Source organism: Zootoca vivipara, chromosome 5, assembly GCF_965207765.1.
Source record: "Zootoca vivipara chromosome 5, rZooViv2.hap1.1, whole genome shotgun sequence".
In the NCBI taxonomy this organism is placed as follows: domain Eukaryota; kingdom Metazoa; phylum Chordata; class Lepidosauria; order Squamata; family Lacertidae; genus Zootoca; species Zootoca vivipara.
In genome coordinates, this window is record NC_142588.1 from 48,643,686 (window position 1) to 48,663,399 (window position 19,714).

At 38.7% G+C, this 19,714-nt stretch overlaps 1 protein-coding gene across 5 annotated transcripts in view; it reads right to left on the reverse strand.

Annotated features, from left to right (window-relative positions):
- The window catches only part of VTI1A (vesicle transport through interaction with t-SNAREs 1A), a 223,865-nt gene that overhangs the window by 64,179 nt on the left and 139,972 nt on the right, over positions 1-19,714 (reverse strand). For 3 of the 5 annotated variants that reach the window (XM_035132411.3, XM_035132410.3, XM_088670585.1), the window contains one exon: positions 19,358-19,419. In XM_035132411.3, the coding sequence (XP_034988302.1) occupies positions 19,358-19,419 (62 nt within the window). Of the gene's footprint in view, positions 1-19,346; positions 19,420-19,714 lie in introns of all 5 variants that reach the window. The other 2 variants (XM_035132413.3, XM_035132412.3) reach the window with 1 other exon arrangement.

Below are 19,714 nucleotides of genomic sequence, written 5' to 3' on the forward strand. Positions count from 1 at the left end.
TGAAGAAATGTTGCATCAGAATTGAAACTGGTATACTTAAAATTTGAGCTAAGGTGTTTTCACATATAGCACTGAAATATCTGATTGCCTAATAATGCCCCAAAGTAAAGAAATGGACTTGGATCCTAATGTGCTCCTACACAAGAGGAATGTTCATACGGGGTGGTAGTGGTTTTCTGTTTAATGCAAAACCAATCCTGCAGCACATGGCATCCTCTTCAGATGCAAATTTTGGGGATGTTCAGTGAGCTGCCGAAGGAAAAGGAAGGAAGGCTGGGAAGTCCCACTTTGTGATTGGAACTCTCCTCTCTGCACATCGTTCAGCAAACAATCATATTACTGAACTCTGTATGGTGTGTCCATGCTTGGGGGGGGGATGCGCCCTATCCACTATCATGGCAGCAGATGTGGCAGGACTCTCCTTCCCACTCTCTGACCCATTGCAGCCTGATACCCCCTCCCAAATCTGCTCCAAAGGGTGCTCCAACCATCTAGTACAGATTTTGAGCGCTGCAGGGGAAGTCAAGGAAAGGGAAGTCCTGCTATGAAAGCAGAAGTCTGTTGGGCAAGCACAACGACACTGCTGGCTATCAGTTGCATATATGTAATTATTATTATTATTATTATTATTATTATTATTATTATTATTATATTTGTACCCCGCCCAGCTGGCTGGGTTTCCCCAGCCACTTTGGGCTGCTTCCAACAAAGATTTAAAATACATTAAAATGTCACACCTTAAAAACTTCCCTGAACAGGGCTGCCTTCAGGATGTCTTCTAAATGCCAAGTAGTTATTTATCTCTTGGACATCTGATGGAAGGGCGTTCCACAGGGCGGGTGCAACTACCGAGAAGGCCCTCTGCCTGGTTCCCTGTAGCTTTGCTTCTCGCAGTGAGGGAACCGCCAGATGGCCCTCAGCACTGGACCTCAGTGTCCGGGCAGAACGATGGGGGTGGAGATGCTCCTTCAGGTATACTGGGCCGAGGCCGTTTAGGGATTTAAAGGTCAACACCAACACTTTTAATTGTGCTCGGAAACGTACTGTAGGTATGTATTTCTCTTCTTCAATTGTTCTCAGCATTGCTTAGTGACATTGCTTTGCTGCAACGCCCCACTGTTCCCTTAGTCCGTGCCTGGGCTTATTTGCTTGAGCTATTCAAAATGCAGTAAATGAAAGAGGAGAAACCTTGCTTTTATCCCTTCTCTTTGTAGCACACACTGGAGTAAATTATGAGGGAGAAGGAAATTTGGGATTGGTATGGATTGAGTGAGAAGAATTTAGATCCCTTCCAGCCCTAGCCTAGGAGTTGAATTTTTGGGGGGAGGTGTGTGTGCATGGGCCTTAATGAAATCCATAAGCCCCACCATCTGATATACCAGTTTTCACTAAGACTTTGCCCAGTGTTAGCCAAACCATGCCTATGTTAGTCTTCTAAGATAGCAGCTAAGGGGGCTATCACAAAAAGGGGGCACCCCCTCTACCCTTTTATAACTGGAGAACTGCCCCAGACTCTAATAAACTAATGTGCATTTCCAGGACCAGACTTCAAACCCAAGTTAAAATAATTTGGAAGATCAGCGCCCTCTGGTGATGCTAAATAACTTGAGAACTCATAGTGTTGTATACAGTACAGCACAAGTTTTATAATGGGAAAAAAAACCATGGCCTGAATTCAGCTTTCACAACTGAATTGTACGTACACCATGTCCTAAAATCTTTCAAATACACTTGGTGGACATTAGCCATTTGGCTTACGTTTGACATCATTAGTACAAGGAGCATAACTAGTTATTTCAATCCAAAACTTGGGACAGAGGAAGGGAGGGAGCAAGCAAGCAAGCAAGTCTTCAGCAACCTGTGAATTATGCCTTCTTTACTGCCGTTTGAGAGCAGCTGAGATAGCAAGCCAAGGGGCAACTAAAAAAACCAAACTCACAAATGTCACCAAAGACATAAATATGTGTTACTTGCATTTTAGATCTGATCTAGGCGTCACAAGCTTTCTGCTATGTGGCACAAGCGATGCCACTAGCCACAGATATTTTCATGAAATTAGTTAGGGCTCTACTGCTATTGCCTGTTAGAGAACAGAAAAGTATATGCAAGGTTTGATGGACATTAATCCCTGAGCTAATCCTGTCACACACTGTATTAATTAAATTAAAAAAAAACACTTAGACTTGTGCAAGAGGGATCATCCCAACTTCCTGCTCCCATACCTCTTGAGCCAGTTTTCACTGGATTTTTTTGGGGTGGGGAGGGGCTGTTTTACAGACAAGGTAAAAATTAGATTCACTCACACAGCAGGAATCTTTGTCTACAAGCCTGTGCTAGACACATGCAGCAAACAGAGCAAAGAAAGAAAAATACTCATATACGGTACATAAAGTTATGTACATATGTACAGATGCAAAGGTATTAATTGTACATACTGTAATTATGTAAGCAAAACTATTTTATAAATAAATGTATATCTTAAATTATTAAAATGTTAAAGTAATATAATGGTGTGCTTACATAGGATGAAGATGGCACATTTATGTATCTAAAACTACACAGTTAAATGTTAAGTTATTTACAATGGGCCTCTGTAGTATTCCTGTCTTGTCTGAAACCTAAAGAGGTGGATATTATCCTGCAAACGAAATACCCAGTGAACAGAATAGAATAGAAACTGAGGCTGGCGACAGAAGATCTGGATTCTAGCACTTATCTCTGACTCTCTAGTTGACCGCAAGCTGCTTGTTCAAAGAGGTTTCACCTTAGTAACATTAGAGGAATAATAATTGATGTCCTTTGAGCATTGTGGATAAAAGTAATAAGACAAGGACTATCACCTAAGTTACCAAGAAGTAAATAAAGGCTAGGATGTATATTTTTATAACGCAATTTAAGAGAAAATGATAAAAATGCTTTAACATCTGAGTTATCTTTTGAGAAGAAATTGTTTTGAAAAAGAATTGATAGCATTATACCATTCTATTGTTTCAAGAAGGGAATTTTAAATATTACAAATTGGACAGAAAATATTAATTCACACTTTTAATTTTTTTTTATTGTTGATTTTTGTGTGTCCTGTTGACTGTTTCGGTCTCTTCCCTCGGCTCAAAACACCATTTATCTGAAAAATAAGCTACAATCTGGATTCAGCAGTATTTTGGAAAGCTGGTGGTGTGCAGGCATGCAACCCGTCAGCCATTTTGTGCACCTTTTTGGGAAATTCAACATAAAGTTAGTGCAAAAAGTGCTAGCAGCAAAAAGGCAGTAGAAGATCTGAGTGGGAAACTTATTTACACCATGGCCCTATCCCGGCAACTCTTGTCTGTCTTGGTGTATTTTAAACACTCTGTAAGCTGTCTCGAGAACTTTGGTTAGCAGGTAGGGTATAAATACTGCACACACAAACAAAACAAAGAAACAAATTTAGAATAGATGAACCCTCAGACTGATCCACGGGGCTCTCCTTATGTTCGTATGTAACTGAAGAAGTTGAGAAAAAAACCATTTAAAGCCGAACACACTAACTTGGGTACACAAAGGGTTTAGTGAAACTTATACGGAGGGAATGAAGAGGTCCTAAAGCTTTCCTTGGAGGTATCTCATATTTCACTATTGTAAGAGTGTGCAAATGCATACCATAACTAGGCCTCTAATAGCCCTTCAAGATGCATTCTGATCCTGATTATATGCGACATATAACCCTTTGCAAAAGAAATGATAGTATCTGAAACAAATATTCAAGAGCAGCTGTAAGCATTTCAACTACCAAGGGCTCTAAGACTGTAAGTGGTTTCACAGCTTCCTCTCTGGAGCATTCATGTTACATCCTCTCCAAAGGCCATAGATGGGAAGAGAAAGACTATAATATTTCAGCAAACTTTTCATTTCTTTTCTTTGCATTCAGCATTAACAGGAATATAATGATGCTTCTGATTTTGGAAGAGAAGTAACAGCAAAGAAAGTGATAGGAATGGCTCGATTAAAAGTACACCCTTTCACTGTAAGGGAGGTTTTTTTTACAGAGAAGGCAGAAGAAAAGAAAAGTATCTGAATTTAAGAACTGAATAAAGAAAAAGAATGAATCTTATGGTACCTTGAATACTAAACAACTATAATCACTATCTGCTGATTTGCAAGTTTGTTCTTCTGCACCTTAAAGAAAATGAGATACAGGCCATTATAAATTAAAAACCATTAATATTGTGAAAGGAAAATACCTCTCTAACACAATAGTATTTAAGCAGACTTAACATTCTTGTCACTTCCTTATGGGCAAAAGGTTCACACACTGCTCATTTCCGCTGTACACCAAATCTTCTTGGCAAGGGCACTACTGACCTGAACTTCGTAGTCCTTGGATACTTTCTACAGTATGAAACTAAGCATCTTTCAGAAATCTTGTAAATTTGCTTTGGTTGGCTAATGTTCAGCTTCCAATAATCCAAATGTCTAAATCAAGTTTCTAAAACTTTCGGGTAAGTATTTTTGAACTCTACCAGAACTTGTCCATCAAGGTCCATTTGTATGGAAACCTCACTGATAGTGGTGCCACCACTTGACCCAGTTAATGGGAAGATTGCAATACAAGCACACCCAATAGAGGTTCTCAAAGCTGATTGGAAAATGGCTTGGATCAATGGAGAAGTTGAGGAAGAGGTAAAATAAATCAGATATAAAGTAGAAGGAAAGTTGGCTTTAGCTAATTATGAAATTAAAGTCATTCAATTATTTAAGTTTATAATTAGGGCACTGTAGTTCTACACTATGTTATTAATCCACAAAAGAAATTTAAATTGTAGGCTATTTAAAAATTAAAACTTGATTTAAAAGGTATTTCATTTCTCTATGCACTCATTTCAATTTCTATACATGGTTAAAATGTAGACAAAGGGGTCAAATTAAAAGCTTAAATATTTAAACTGGTCAATGACAGTCAAATAGTCAAGGAATTATCTCAAGTTTATTGTTAAATATGGATAGCCTTTGAGATAACCTCAAGTACATGCCATGGCTTTCTAATGAGTTATTCTGTTATTAACCTGTGAAATATTTCTGAATTTTAAGCAACAAAAGCAGGCCTGCTTTAAGCAAATTAAAAGGACTGTAATTATGTTACATCATGAGATGTACCAGGCAGTCACATTCTGCATATATCAAAAATACATTAATAAACTGAACATATTAATAAAAAGCCAAGACTGGACCTTCAAGACCTCAGCACTAATTGGAAATGATCTAGACTGCACATCTTGAATAACTTTTGCCTGCATCTGTACTGGAATTATTTTAAATATGCTTTTTATTTTTTTATCACTTGTTGGCTTGCTGGGCTTCTTTGGGAGGAAGGGTGAGATATAAATGTAACATATAGATAGATAGATAGATAGATAATATTTCATTGACAAATTTAGTATGTTTTGCCCCAGCCCAATTAAGTAAAAATCCAGTAAATTATTCCCAAGTAGGCGACTCTACTATCTTTTTGTCAAATGTAAGTGAAACATCATTAGGCAGGATTAGTAGCAATGTCAACTTGAATATAATTTTTGATTAACTTAAATGATTAATGCTGAGATGGTGTCCAGTATCATAGTTCAATTAAAGGCCATTGATAAATATCATTACTGGGATCATTTATCTGAACTCTGAAAAACTCTTTTGGGAAGGGTGATGCCTTGTTTTATTTTATTTTAAATTAACACAGTCTGTAGAACCAAGAGATGACTCGCATGTAATACTAACTACTTTGTTAAACAGCCCATATAATCTATCAACAGCCTAGTGAACTGGAATCATAGACCAGTGGTAACTAGTGAAATGCTATCATGTCCCACAGAAAAAGCATATGAGAGATAGTATTTAATCAGCAAAACAACCTCTAAATGTTATTTGCTACAATTCCTATTTTCACCATGGCTGATAGTGGTTGTAGTCCAACATATCTGGAAGACACCATGTTGGCTATCCCTGATCTACATGTTTAACTCAAAGCCAATGTTTAAAACTAATTGAAGACAATGGATCTTCCCTTGTAACTGCAGCTAAGCAAAGTGATCTGCTTGAACAATGGCCAACTTTCTTTCCATACTGGGACAGCTATTATTTTAACTCTATAAAACTGTTGGAGCGATAGTACACTGCCATAGTTCATGCACTGCAGTTGTACTTTGTTGACTAGAGGAGCATGACTTTTCGGGTTAAGTCAAACCATTGGAAGGCTGCAGTGCCTGCAGTGGCTGCAGAGGCTGATATTGGAGAGACATGTTTTGTTGCAGCTGGGGCAGATGAAGGCATCTGGCTGTGCCACAGTGCCTCGAGGCAGACAGTAAGATTATGCATCCTTTGGATTAAGCACTATTAAACTCAGTAGGATTTGCTTCTCAGTAAACCTACATAGGATTATACTCCACTGTTGCAATCCTGTGAATGCTGACTTGGGACTTACATCCAAGAAAGCTTGCAGTTCTGTCAGGGCTGCTATACTGTTTCCCCATAATAACTCAAAATAAGATTTAAAAATTGAAAATTAGCTCCTCATGCTTTTTAATTAGAGGCATATTTTAAATTGTGTAACTTAAACAAGCATACTTTTCCAACTCAGAGAGAATTCACTGAGTATTTGTCAGCAATACGATCAGTTCATGAAGAAGACATTTCTATAACATCTATAAGAAGCTCATGTAAACAAGGCATTAACATACCATGACCACTATGTTATTTTTACTTCTGACCCATGATATTTTTGAGTAGTTATCTCTAGAGAGTAACCAGGGGGAAAATAAGGTCCAATGTCCTAATGTTGGCTAGTTTTAAAAACAATATTTTTTCCTGCTAATCAGGTTTTTTTTTGAGATTTCCCATGATGGCTTTTTTAAAAAATTAAAAAAACCAACAGAATAATATAATAGGAACAGGTAGGAGGAGGAATGAAACACACCTAGTAAAATGACCTGTACTAAGGCATGATCTTCCATAAATATCCCACCAGATCTGCCCATACAAGAAAAGAGAAGAAAACTCAAATGGTTAACAGAAAAGAGGAAAGAACAAAATGCACCTGGCCGCAACAGAACAAGCAATATGCCATGCTCAGGTTTGATCATGAAAAGCATGCTACAACTTGTAGAAAAAGGTCTAAATTTGCCAAAGTCACATGCCAGTTTAGAAGGTGAAAATATATGCCCAGAGGTTCCTTCCTTCTCTCAAATATGGTGACAAACCATTACTGTGGAGCTGATATCTACAAAGAAAACTTGTTCCTTTTGAAGTGATTATTGAGAAATCATGGCTTGAGAGTTACAGCCCTGGTTCAAACCTAGTGGTATGCATAGTCGGGGAGAGTGAGAAGGAAAGGTAACTAAATAGAAGAATTCTCAGACTTCTACGTGAGACCAGACCAGAAAATGTAATATAGCTTTAAATAAAAACTATGAAACATGACTGAACTCACAATGGTAGGAGAAAAGTTAAATGGATTACAGCACTAAATGAACTTATCTTCTAATTTCTGGAGCAGAGGACCGGGAAAGAAGAAGCTAGAATGCTCAGTGCCTCTCTACTATCCCTGTTGCTGAAAGCCTTTTAAATATGTCAGTTGCCTGATCCAGACCCAACACTCACAATGCCACTTTTCTGGGTTAAAGCACAGCAGGAGATGAGACACATGTTCAGAGCATGCATCCTTGTTTACAACACTCAGCAATGGATTGACAATGACAAAATTATTCTGCTTCTATAAGGCAAGGCAAGAATATTCCTCTGTCAAACTTGCACAACTTCAGCGATGATTCAGGCTGAACAGCCTTGTATCTAAGATTATCCATGGATTCCTATTAATTTTCAGTGAACTAATCCTTTGGTTATGGACTCTCTTATATATCACTTCATGGAATGAATGGCCTAACTCCTTCAGCTTGAAGACTTCAAGTTTTGGTCTCAATAGGAATCCTTGTCTTCTCACACGGCTCACAGATTTTACCTCATGAAAAGGAATATTTAAGCATACCATTTGCTTGAGCTATTTCAATTACATTTTTTCTGCACTTCTACAATAGGGCAACATACTGCAGTAGATCGGCCCCTTCTGCTCTTTCAGGATATAGTGATCCCCCCAAATGTAAACCCAAGTTGTGCAAGCTCCGAATGTTCACTCTGAATGTTCATTCAGACTAGGGCTCTTAAGATTGCCAATTGTGTCAAATGACGGAAGAGACAGCAAACATTAAAAGAAGAAAAGAAAAACAGTTCTGAAGTACCAAGCTAGGCCTTTCCTCCTTTTCTTTAAATGAACATGAGAACTTTCACAATATCTTGAAACTGTACTGAGCAATTACCTCTTCAAATGGCATCGCTTCTAACTTTATGAGCAAAACAACCCCAGCTATTACAGGGGTGAAAAAACAAAGTGACACCACTAACTGAACGAAGCTTTTTATCACTCGACAAGGGTTTTCCTACAGGCTTGGGTGGGTGGGGAAGCATTAGGCATCATTTAAAGGCAGGAATGTCTGTGGCCTCATTCAACTTGTTTGTGGCCTTGTTCAATGAATTTCTTACTAGTTATTCTAGTATTAATGGAATCAACCCAAGAATTTCCAATACTGGACCTTTTAATTGCTTCAACAGCTATACACTAATGCATCAACCATTCATAACAACACTGAGTGCCTCACACATAGATAATGCAAGCAGTGTATCAAAACAAATGCTCTTTGCAGGTTCCAACCTTTTCAGCCTCCAAAAGCAGACACACAGAATTCTAGTAAATGTTGCCTTGATTGTGCAGTTCAGTCACTAAAAATACAATAAGGATGAGCAAGCCAACAATTCCACCCTTTTAACCTATTTGCCTTCAATATAGCTTTTGCCTCCTGTCTTATTCAAAGTGTTTGCTCAAAACAGAACAGCTTATCTCAGCGGAGGGCTTTCTTAGAAACTTCTACTTTGAGAAACTGCTTTTCTCCCTTTTCATAAAGCTCGAACAGAAAGTAAATATTGATAGCAGGTATGGGATCTGATGCACAGATTTACCGGGGAATAGAAAGTTACTGGAGTCTCAGCTACGCTCTATTAAAATAAGTGGAGGGTGCCCTTTAAGGGCTGTGGACTGCAGCTGAGTGGCAAAAGTGCCCTTGCTCCTTCCCTAACAGGACCCAGGTAAGGCAGTTTAGGGGAGAAGGTAGGGAGGCCTCCTGGTCACTCTCAAGGACCAGCCAATGTGGCTTTCCAGACCTTCAAACTCAGGCCCACTGGGTTCCTGCCAGGTTGAGAGGAAACATGCATGTGCGCACAAGTTGTGCATCAATCAGATGTGTGTAAATTGGTCATCACCTGTACAGCAAATTAAAACTAACTAAAGTAGCAATAGCCTAATCAAATATGGTAAAATCAAAGTGTTTTAAATGTTAAAAATGTTCACAGTTAAAAATGCTCACAGTCCTTGAAAGCCTAGGAAAACATAAATGTTTTAGCATGGCACCTAAATGATTGTAAAGAGGAGAACATCCTCAGGTAGGTTATCCCTAAATCAAGCAGCCATCTCTTATAATATGTGTCATGCAAACATTATGATCATGATAACAGTATTATTTATTATTATTATTATTATCATCATCATCATCATTATTTAGCAGTAGCAGCAGCACAGCAGCAGCAGGTACACCCCCACCCCTAACACTTACTGTACATTCCTGGCCTTGCATAACTAATGACCATTTCCAACCTCTAGCAACCTCATTTTAAAATAAGTAGAAAAAATTATTTTGTTGCTGGCACATGGTTAAGTGGGTTGCAGTCATAGCTGCCAAGTTATCCCTTTTTTTAAGGGATTTCCCCTTATGCTGAATAGGCTTCCTCGCGAGAAAAGGGAAAACTTGGCAGCTATGGTTGCAGTTAGCTGGCTAGTGGACCATATGCAGTGAAAGCAAGGCATGTTGACACTTGGTCATGTTGCCTCCATCCTTTACAAACCTGTTTCTGGGCAAGGGTACTGTCAGGGGGACTCCCTACAGGGAGCCTCCCCCCATCATCCTGACCAGCACTTCGCCCAGCGACAGCGCTAGTAGTGGGTCAGGGGGAAGCGGAATGGAGGAGGGAAGGCTCAGTGAGGCATCAGAGCCCTGGCAACGCTCTGGGGAACAGACAGTGGAGGAAGGGCTCAGCAAGGCATCAGAGCCCCTGGCACCACTCAGACCAACAAGTGGAGGAGGGATGGCTCAGGGAGGCGTCGGAGCCCAGGCACTGCCCCAGCTAGCAAGGGGAAGATGGGGCACAGCTCCTTCCGGCGTCCGAATTGAGGCACGCGCCCAAACGCAGGGCTAGGGGGTGGCATTTCGGGGTGCCCAGGTGATTATGCTGCCCCCAAAGCAGAAGGGCGCCATTGCTGGATTCTGAAAGTGACTAGGAGGCCATGTTTTCTGCTGTCTCTGCACTGTAAATAGTACGCACAAGAAAACCTTTAAAGACACAATGGACTGGAGCGTCTTTACTTGGGAGTAGCTGCAACAACTCCCTGACAGGTACTAATACCAGCTTCAGGAAGAAAAAGGTTTACCAGTTCAGCCCTTCCACATTACGAAGTCATATAACTCACAGTGTCAGATAATGGGGCTACAGTACAATTTAGAGTGGTCGTCCCCTCTTTCTGCCCAGTGACTTCACTATGAAGAGAAACAACTTCCTGTCTAATCAAGGACTTTATATCACTGATTCTTTCAGTGATAGAGATGCTATCTCATATGTAATAACTAAAATATTTATTTAGCTCTACCCCATGTAATAGGACAGTGTGCATATTCCGAGGATGTGTTCAGAAATTCCAGCAGTACTGATGCTGTACGATTATGAAATAGCCCTTTGTTCCCAGAAATTCATGATGGATATCTATAACTCTTTTTGTTGTGGAGATAAGATCAGCCTTGTCTCACTAACTGCCATTTCAAAGGAAGATTCACAGTAGTTTGACTTTTGATCTGTGAGGCAACTAGCTCGACCACCTGCATGAGATACGAGCTGTTACTGAGCTTGCTTTGTACCATCTTATGAACACAGCAGGCATTTTAAACAAGAAACAAGTTGATATGTGAATGCACCAATTTACAGAGCAAATGTTCAATCAAAAATATAGGCTCCTTTAATAGTCAAGCATGTAACATGTATATTTTGTTTACTGATTATATCATTAAACAGAAAAGATGGCCAAAGGTCTTCACCCTCCTGCATAAAGTGTAATAGTTTGTGCTAAAAAGGATTGATGTGAATAATCATGTGGTACAATGGCAGGATTGGTATTTTAAATTGTTCATCAAGTATTTACTCTGAAAGGCCACTTATTGCAGGACTCGTTTGCTTAAGGCTAACGTACAAATGATCTAATGTTATAAATACCCAAACACATATGACATTTCGTCTTTAAAGCTATAATGAAAAAAAAATCAGTAAGGAAAAGTAAAGTATAATTGCATACAGAAAGTATAATGCATTAAGAAATAGATGGGATTCTCTCAGGATCAGAATGCCAGTACAGTGGTGCCTCGCTAGACGAATTTAATTCGTTCCACAGGTCTTTTCTTATAACGAAAAATTCGTCTAGCGAATCCCATAGGAATGCATTGAATTTTTTTTGAATTTTTTTTTTGCCCATAGGAACACATTAATTGAATTTCAATGCATTCCTATGGGAAACTGCGATTCGCCAGACGAATTTTTCGTAAAACAAATTCGTCTAGCGAGGCAACCTCCGCTCAAAACATCCTTTCGTTAAGCGGAAATTTCGTTAAGCAGGGCATTCGTTAAGCGAGGCACCACTGTACTCATGTTTTGATAAAAATTGTGAATGATAGCACATATGGGTAAGTACTTTCACAAAAAACTTGCTTTGTATGGATGAGTACTGTGTTCTAGGGGTTTTTCTGACACTCCAGAGTGAATTTGGTGATGACATGGGGGGCATATGGGGGCAGGAGAGGGGGAAAGCTCTGTTGTAGTAGTGAGACACCTTGCCCAGGTTTCTACTAGAGTGGCAGGTTAGTTGAATCTGGTTCTTAACGTTTAAATCAGGGATGGGGAACCTCAAGCCTGGGAGCCACATGTAGTCTTCCAGGTCCATCTATCTGGCCCTCAAATCTCTCCCCCCCCCAGGTCAGGCTCTCTCTACCAAGGCCGTACTCCTTGCCTGGCATAGCAGCAAAAAAAGAAAAGAAAAAAGAGAGTGTTCATTTTGCCTTTCATCCTTGAAGCCTTCTTTCAGTCCAGTGCTTGATTAGTCTTAAATTAGTCATCTGTCCACATGCATCCTTATCCAGACCAAAATGCAAGTTCTGAAATGGTAGACTATGTCTACAGAGACATAGATTACTGTTCTAATCGTAGCCAGCTAAAGTTAGATATATTGCAGCCCTTCTTCCAAGACATTTAGCAAGACATTACATATAATTCATGGTTGATTTGGCTTGGCAAAACTTAATGAAGACACTGCAATTGATTGCTCTTCAGCTCAGTTTAGTATCACCATGTAAAGCACTAACTATTGGACAAATCCTGCTATGCTGAAATTCCTTCTTCAAATTGCAAACCATTTTTAGCACCTATTTCCACATTGTTATGAAGCATGCAGATGTGCATTAGGATGTTCATTTCTACTTTGGCATATTGCTGTGCATTTTGACATGTTGAGGCTGCAAACTGCAATCTTCTTGAAGGCTCTAACCTTTTAATGATACTAAGCATGTCTCAATGAACAGTGCAACCACAGGGGTTAGAGGATATTTAACCCAGTGTGATGTATCACATTCTTTCTACATGTTGTCTGAATGAACTAGCACAGGAAAGTATCCACTGGGACCCTACTCTTTTTGTAGGAGCATAACTGTGATTTGGATAATGGTATTTCCAGCTGTACAGATGGTCAAGGTTGATGGAGGAGGGCAAATAATTCCAGACGATATAGAAAGGAAAAATAATGAAAACAAGTATATTGTACACTCTTAGAACAAGGTAAAAACAGATGAAGAGATGTACTTAGATCATAAACATGTGTGCACACAAAAACAAAACTTCAGGAATAAACCAAGCATGCGGTCCAAACAAACATCAGGTTTCACACCTTGTTATGAATGTAATATGAATTCAGCAGAATCACTAAATAGCTATTTACATACCTTATTTTTTTTAAAAAAAAATATAACACTACAGGTTTATTTATTTGAAAGCACTTATAAGGTTTGAATCAAAAGAAGTGTGACTGAATGTTATGGGGCATTCCTTCTTCTTCCCTCTCTGTCAGAAATATACAGTTGAGAGCAGCAAATGATAGGATGCAAGGGGCACAACAGAGGGAAGAGGAATCAGCAGAATTCACAGGGGCCATGACCATAAGTTCCTTTTTATTCCTGCAAGGAAGGCACCTTTAGAACTACAGTATCCCTCAAGTTGCAATTATTACTGTATGAACATGACAGCCTAACACAGTCCAGTGCTAAGATCCTACCTGAGGTCCACTATCAATACCCAGAAATGTGCAGATAAAGCTAGCACTGCTATTTCACACATATTTGTCTTGCTGTTTTTAAAGCCTGCACCTAAGTGTTTTGAAGTATGCACCAAAAATTGTAATTGATGAATGAACGCTATTTGGAACAAACATACAGACACCTGGCACCTTCACTATGTCAAGGCTCCCATCCCAAATGGCTCTTATGTGTAAGAAATAAAGCTTTATTCAAGGATTACAATGGTACGGTCAGGCTATGGGTACAGATCGCCAAAGGCATAGCTAGAGAATCTGAGAACATCATTGGGCGTCTGAGACCTGATGAAAACTACTAAATATGTCTCAGCAAACAATCATGCCCCTCATACCAGTTTTTAAAGGCAAGACTTTGCCTGTTCACTCGTAAGACTCTTTTGCCCTGCAAGATAGGTGCCCCTGGAGGTGAATGTTTCTCTGAGGGGTATGAATGTGTTACCAACAGTGGAAGTGGTGCTGAGTTCTTGGCCAAGGGGTGGGGGGCTCAGCTCTTCTGGATCCTTCTCTTCTAGATGTCCAGCCTTCCCTCCTGGTTGGTCAATGCCCTCCCCATGAATGGAGCAGGATAGGGAGTCAGACAGGCCTTCTTCCCTCCCTCTGGGGTTTCTCCCCACTGATGGTGGTCTCTGTGTGCTCCTCCTCTTCCTCATCCTCCAGCAACTGCCACCCCAGACCCAATCCAGTCATAACACACAATGCAGTTCACCTGGCACCTTCACTATACACTTTCATCATATGCTGAAGATGCACACCTTTTCTCTGGCCTTTGCCACCTGAAATGTATGTTTTCAGGACCCACCCCATCCCCGTGACTGTAATTTGTCTTAAGCGATTTTTAAAATTAAATCTTTAGTTGTCGTAATCTGCCCTGATGGTGAAAGCCAGTTAAGTGTTTAAAAACAGTCTCAAACCTGGATGTGCAACCATAAAATGTAAGGAACTGTGCTCAATTACATTAAAACAATATTGTCTGTTCTGCATATATAAAGGAGGCAAAGTTATTTGTTCCACTTTACAAAACTACTTTATGTTTTACAAAATAGAATTTTTAAAAATATTTTAAAAATAATTTTATGTCTTTAAAGAGGAAATCTGAGATCCAGTATATGAGATCCATTTTTAAAGAAATTCATCCTCTTAAATGCAATTGATATATTCCTTTATCCCCAAGATAACTATATTCTTTTATTTGAACTTTATCAAAGGTTTACTTGTTGGAATGACAAATAATGAAATATGTTTACCCTTAGGAATGGTACTGAGATTGCATTTAAGTTTTCCAGATGTTTTGTCCATCACTTCAGAAAAAGGAAATAAAATATTTTTCCAAACTGCAGCATAAATTTTCTATTTTTCCTAATTATAGCACAAATATTCAGCTTTTTATGCTGAAAAACTTCTGATCTTTTAGATAATTAATGTATTGTTTTTGATGCCTCTTCCTAAATAATTTTCCAACATAAATGTTCCTGTTTTGTCAAAACTTTTTATAGAATATCATGTTTTCTGTGTTTATTTGTAACCCCAATCATACTGTCTCTGCCGTGTGTGTTTGTGTGTGTGTGTGAATAAAAATAAAAATAAAAATAACAGTGACGGAGAAAAGCTAAGTATATGTAAAAAAAATAAAATGGTTGGAAGCCTAGACAGGAATGGAACTCATTCCAATCACTGGCAATAAGGATTTTAACCAGCTAGACTGCTGGATAAAGCAGGCTTTATTCTTACATATATTAGTGGTTGTTATGAAGGTGTTGGCAAATCACCCAATTTATCACCAGCGTGTTGAATGTACATTGCCCTATTTTCATCAGCCAGAGCTCTAAGCCCTATCCTGTTTAAAATTAAATTTGAAAAGGGGTCTTTTTATACAGGCAAATGCATTCATCAGTCTCCTAACACCTCATGTGTAACAATTTTCAAGATTATTTTTTTCAAAAGCTAGGGGTATTTCCAAAGTGGGATGCTCTGCTATGGGGAAACATCATTTAGCTGAGATGTAGTTGTTTTTCATCTTGCTTCTTGGACTTTGCAAATTCTCCCAAATAAAGTTAGTTGAGATCATAAGCCATTGGGCATATTAGGGTGTGTGATGATATACACCTAACAAACATAAAGCTTTGTTTTCTTTTATTATCTATTCCTTGGAAACTCACTGAACATATTAAGTTCTTTTCATGATTACTGAATGGAAATTTGATGGGTTCCCTCAAAACATGGATTTAATCCGATATTGTATTTTCTGATGGTCTTTCATAACTGTAAATGGGGGTTGGAGAGTGAGGAAATAAATTTAAATGTGATGTTTCAGAATTTCTTACCAGGTAGAATTTTATTATCTTGAGTGGGAGACATTTGTAAATGTCGCTGAGCCTTACATTAACTACTTTGTATTTTATTGTATTACATTTTGGAAAGATGTCAAAATTCTCATTATGTAACAGTAACAGTAACGGTGGGTGAAAAAAAAATTATTGCTCCCAAAGCCCTGAAGAGTTGACTTTATTCTACCAATTGGCCTTGGTAGGAAGCTATGACAACAAAAATTACAATGAAAATGGTCATATAGTAATAATTGATAGGTCTTGTAACCCATGCAGTATAGAGATCCTTATGTTATATGGCAGCACACTTCCCTCCCATGTAACTACACAAACAAGATCAAGACTCTCTAGACCACATTTTGATCTTAAGAAATAGGAATGGGGGGGGGGAATGATATTGTTTTAAATGATGCAGTGCCAAATATGTATAGGCACATAATATATTATTGCTCAAACTCAACGGGATAGACTTAGCCTTTCTCCAAATACCTAAATGATTACCAAACGATGTGTTGTGACTTCAGCAGAGGGTCACAAGGAGACTGAGGATGTGTCATAAACTGGATGGCTACATTAGTAACTAGCATGCACAGATTAGGTGATGATTGCACACAACTGATCTAGTGCATATTGATGCATCACACACATAAACATGGAAAAAATAATAATGCAAAGTTATAATATGAAGCTCTGTAACACCACCTTCCCCAAAAACCCAAGCCTGTTTTCAAGCAAGCTCCTTTAAAAAACTTATTCTTGTCAGTTTCACAGCGGGTTTTGCGGACAGAGGGAAAGAAGTAATTGCTGAGATATGGAATTTCAGGACAGAAGGTAAACCCCAAACAAAGGCACCATGCTTTTGATAAATATTTTCAGTAATTAGAATGGAAAATCACTGCAGAATATCATGCCTTAACCAAGATGGTAAATACTGCATATGCCTTTTTTTAAAAAAAAATTCAGCAGATTCAATATGCGGCAAGGAAGTGTTCTCCACTTTAACCTAGTGACATTATTTTCACATAGTAATTAGATGGAATAAAGCCACTCTATTCAGCAATTAAATGCTTATTTGCATGGTATCTGGAAATGAGCAATATCAGGAAACCAAACTCACTGATAATTATTGTTTTGCAGAAATTGTACTTGATCTAGATCTTTGCTGAAAGTTATTTTTATCCCTTCTGGCTTGCTTTCTGAACAATTCTCATTTGAAACTGCTGACTCTTGAAAATTGCTACTCAACTTTTTCCTTACATATGTAAAACAAATGTAAATTACTCCTTGTATTTACCTGTCCAGGAGAGGGAATTATTTTTCTGGAATGTGACCAAGCACTCCACTTTTAATATAAAACATGTGAACCCAAGGACAGAAACATGCAAATCTATAGGACTCCGCACCAATCAATCATTTGCTGAATTGAAACGTTAATTTCTCTATATCCTGATGGGTAAATCTTCCTAAGTGTGTGTTTGAGGGAAGGGTGTATAAGAAAAAGAAAAGCAATGCCCTTCTCAAATACAAAAGCACACACACAATACATGTCCTTTTAAACATATGACTACATAATTCATTTGTCTGAGAATAAATGATTATTTCACAAAGGTCACTTTTTTATTTGGCTTACAGAACACTTATAAACTAGGAAGTCTAACTGCTACTCCAAAGCACACAGCAATGTCAAAGGTTATAATGTGTTTCTGTTTCACCCTCAGTAAATTACTTGCAAATGTATTCAAACACAATATGATATTTTATTTTACTGAAAATAACAGACTGCACTCGCCTGAAATAAAAACTGAGGTACATCAAGCATAAACATGGGGAAGAAATACATTGGTTTAGAAACCCATAAATCCTTATTTGAATCTGCCAACCTGAAAGCGAAGTAAAGCCTGAAAAAACTATTTTTCTTAAATGCTATGTCTGATTAAGCCATACTATTAAATGACAGCTGAACTTTAACATTAATATGATATTATTTAAATAACTGCATGACTTTTTTTACACTAAAAATGATGAATGATTTTTGGACAGCTCAATTGACATAAAGCAAGGAAACCCTTTAATGAGATTTGACAAAACGGAGACATATGCAGAATATTCGTTACAGCTCATGTCGCAGGGCCCTTCCTGGGGAGGATATAGGTTTGGTCATGGAGTTTTTATTATTATTATTTTGATTGTCTACAGGCGCTGAACCATCTCTTTCAATTGCTGCCTCCTTTCTCTATGGATTTTGAATTTAGCTGGTGTCATTTACATATTACTCTTAATCAGAAAATTTTGTATGCTACGGTTCAGAGTCTGAATTGTGAGAAGTTTGTGAAATGGAAGCAAGAGGTGCCGTTATCTTACCCTTTGTCAGCTGGATATACAAGGAAGGGGGGGGGGGGAAAGCAAAACAAACCCAAGCTATTTTCATGAGGAGATTAAGGACTGGTGTATAGTTTAAATCACTTCACGTGCAGCCGTTTCCACATGGGAAGTTGCTCATGTGCAGTAATTTGCCATATGGCTCAGGCAATTTTTCTCCATGTCACAGCAGACCTTTGCCCATTTGTGGGAGCATGAAAACGACCGTCTGATCTGCATGGCAAGCGGCTGCACGCAAATAACTTTAAGCAGCCTTCCCCAACCTGGTGCCCTCCACTTGTTGTGGACTACAGTTCCCTTAAGCTTTGACCACTGGCCATCTTTCATGGTCCAAAAAGTTTGCACATACGACGCCAACAGTTTCTCAGTGTCAAGCATGTTGTCCATCCAGCCTCTCCTTCATAAAAGCTTGACTAATGTCAAAAAAATAGAACTTGAAAATGCTTCCTCTTGTGTGGTTTTTCATGTAATCATACTAAATAAAGATCTGACAGACCCAAATGATAAGAATCCTGCTAAAAGTTATCCTTGGAATTGGATGAAATAATTATTTAGGTCCCTGCGTTTCGGAGGGGTGGGTGGTTCTAGCTAATGGAAGAAACGTGCGTATTTGATTTTCCTCACACATGTCATACACAGATATGGTAGGATCTCCTTATCACATAACAGAGCTCTGCACGTGTATATATGTGAAGAATTGCAGGCAGTATCTCAGGTCATTAAGGTGAATAGGAAATCTCCCGATCAAGTCTGCCATTCCTTGCTCAGTCAGGGCACGGGAGCTTGAAGCCTGTTTCCCTGATCAGAGAGGGGAAAGACAGTGGGTGATCGTTCATGTACAGGTGGCTGTTGTGTTGCAAAGAAGGTTGGCCATCCATATAAACAAGCAGCAGTAAAAAAAAAAGTTTCAACTATAGGCCTATATCTCAGGCTGGAGGTGGGGGGATAAAGAAATCTACAGCAACCAAAATAATTTTAATTGTCAGAGGAACTGCCCTTAGCAAAACTACACCAAGCTGGCTGATTTCCAAATGATTCAAAATTATGACAAACGTCAATAGATTTTATCTAACTTACAATTTATATGAAGCAAGGAAAAGAGAGAGGGTCCCTACCTTGCCCTTACCTTCGTAACATTCCTGTAAGGATCCTTGAACTCTTGCCCAGGTTTGCATCTGTTTCTCTGAGCTGTGAGGGGAAATGTTGTAAAATTGTATATAATCCAATAGGTAGAGAGACCTTTGTGGGTTTTTTTAAAAAAAGAAAGCAATCTATTTACATGTTAATGAAATATGCTGGTGCTTCAAACTTCACATTTTTCAAAAACAATTGAGTTTCAAGAGAGTAGTGTGTGTGTGTGTGGGGGGGGTTATTCTTTTTGCTTCTTACTGTGGTTTGCATTTTTGTGTATCTCAAAGAACAGAACATGGGAAAGGGCCACAAAATTGTGCCAGCATGCTTTCCCTATCAACGGGGGAAAGGG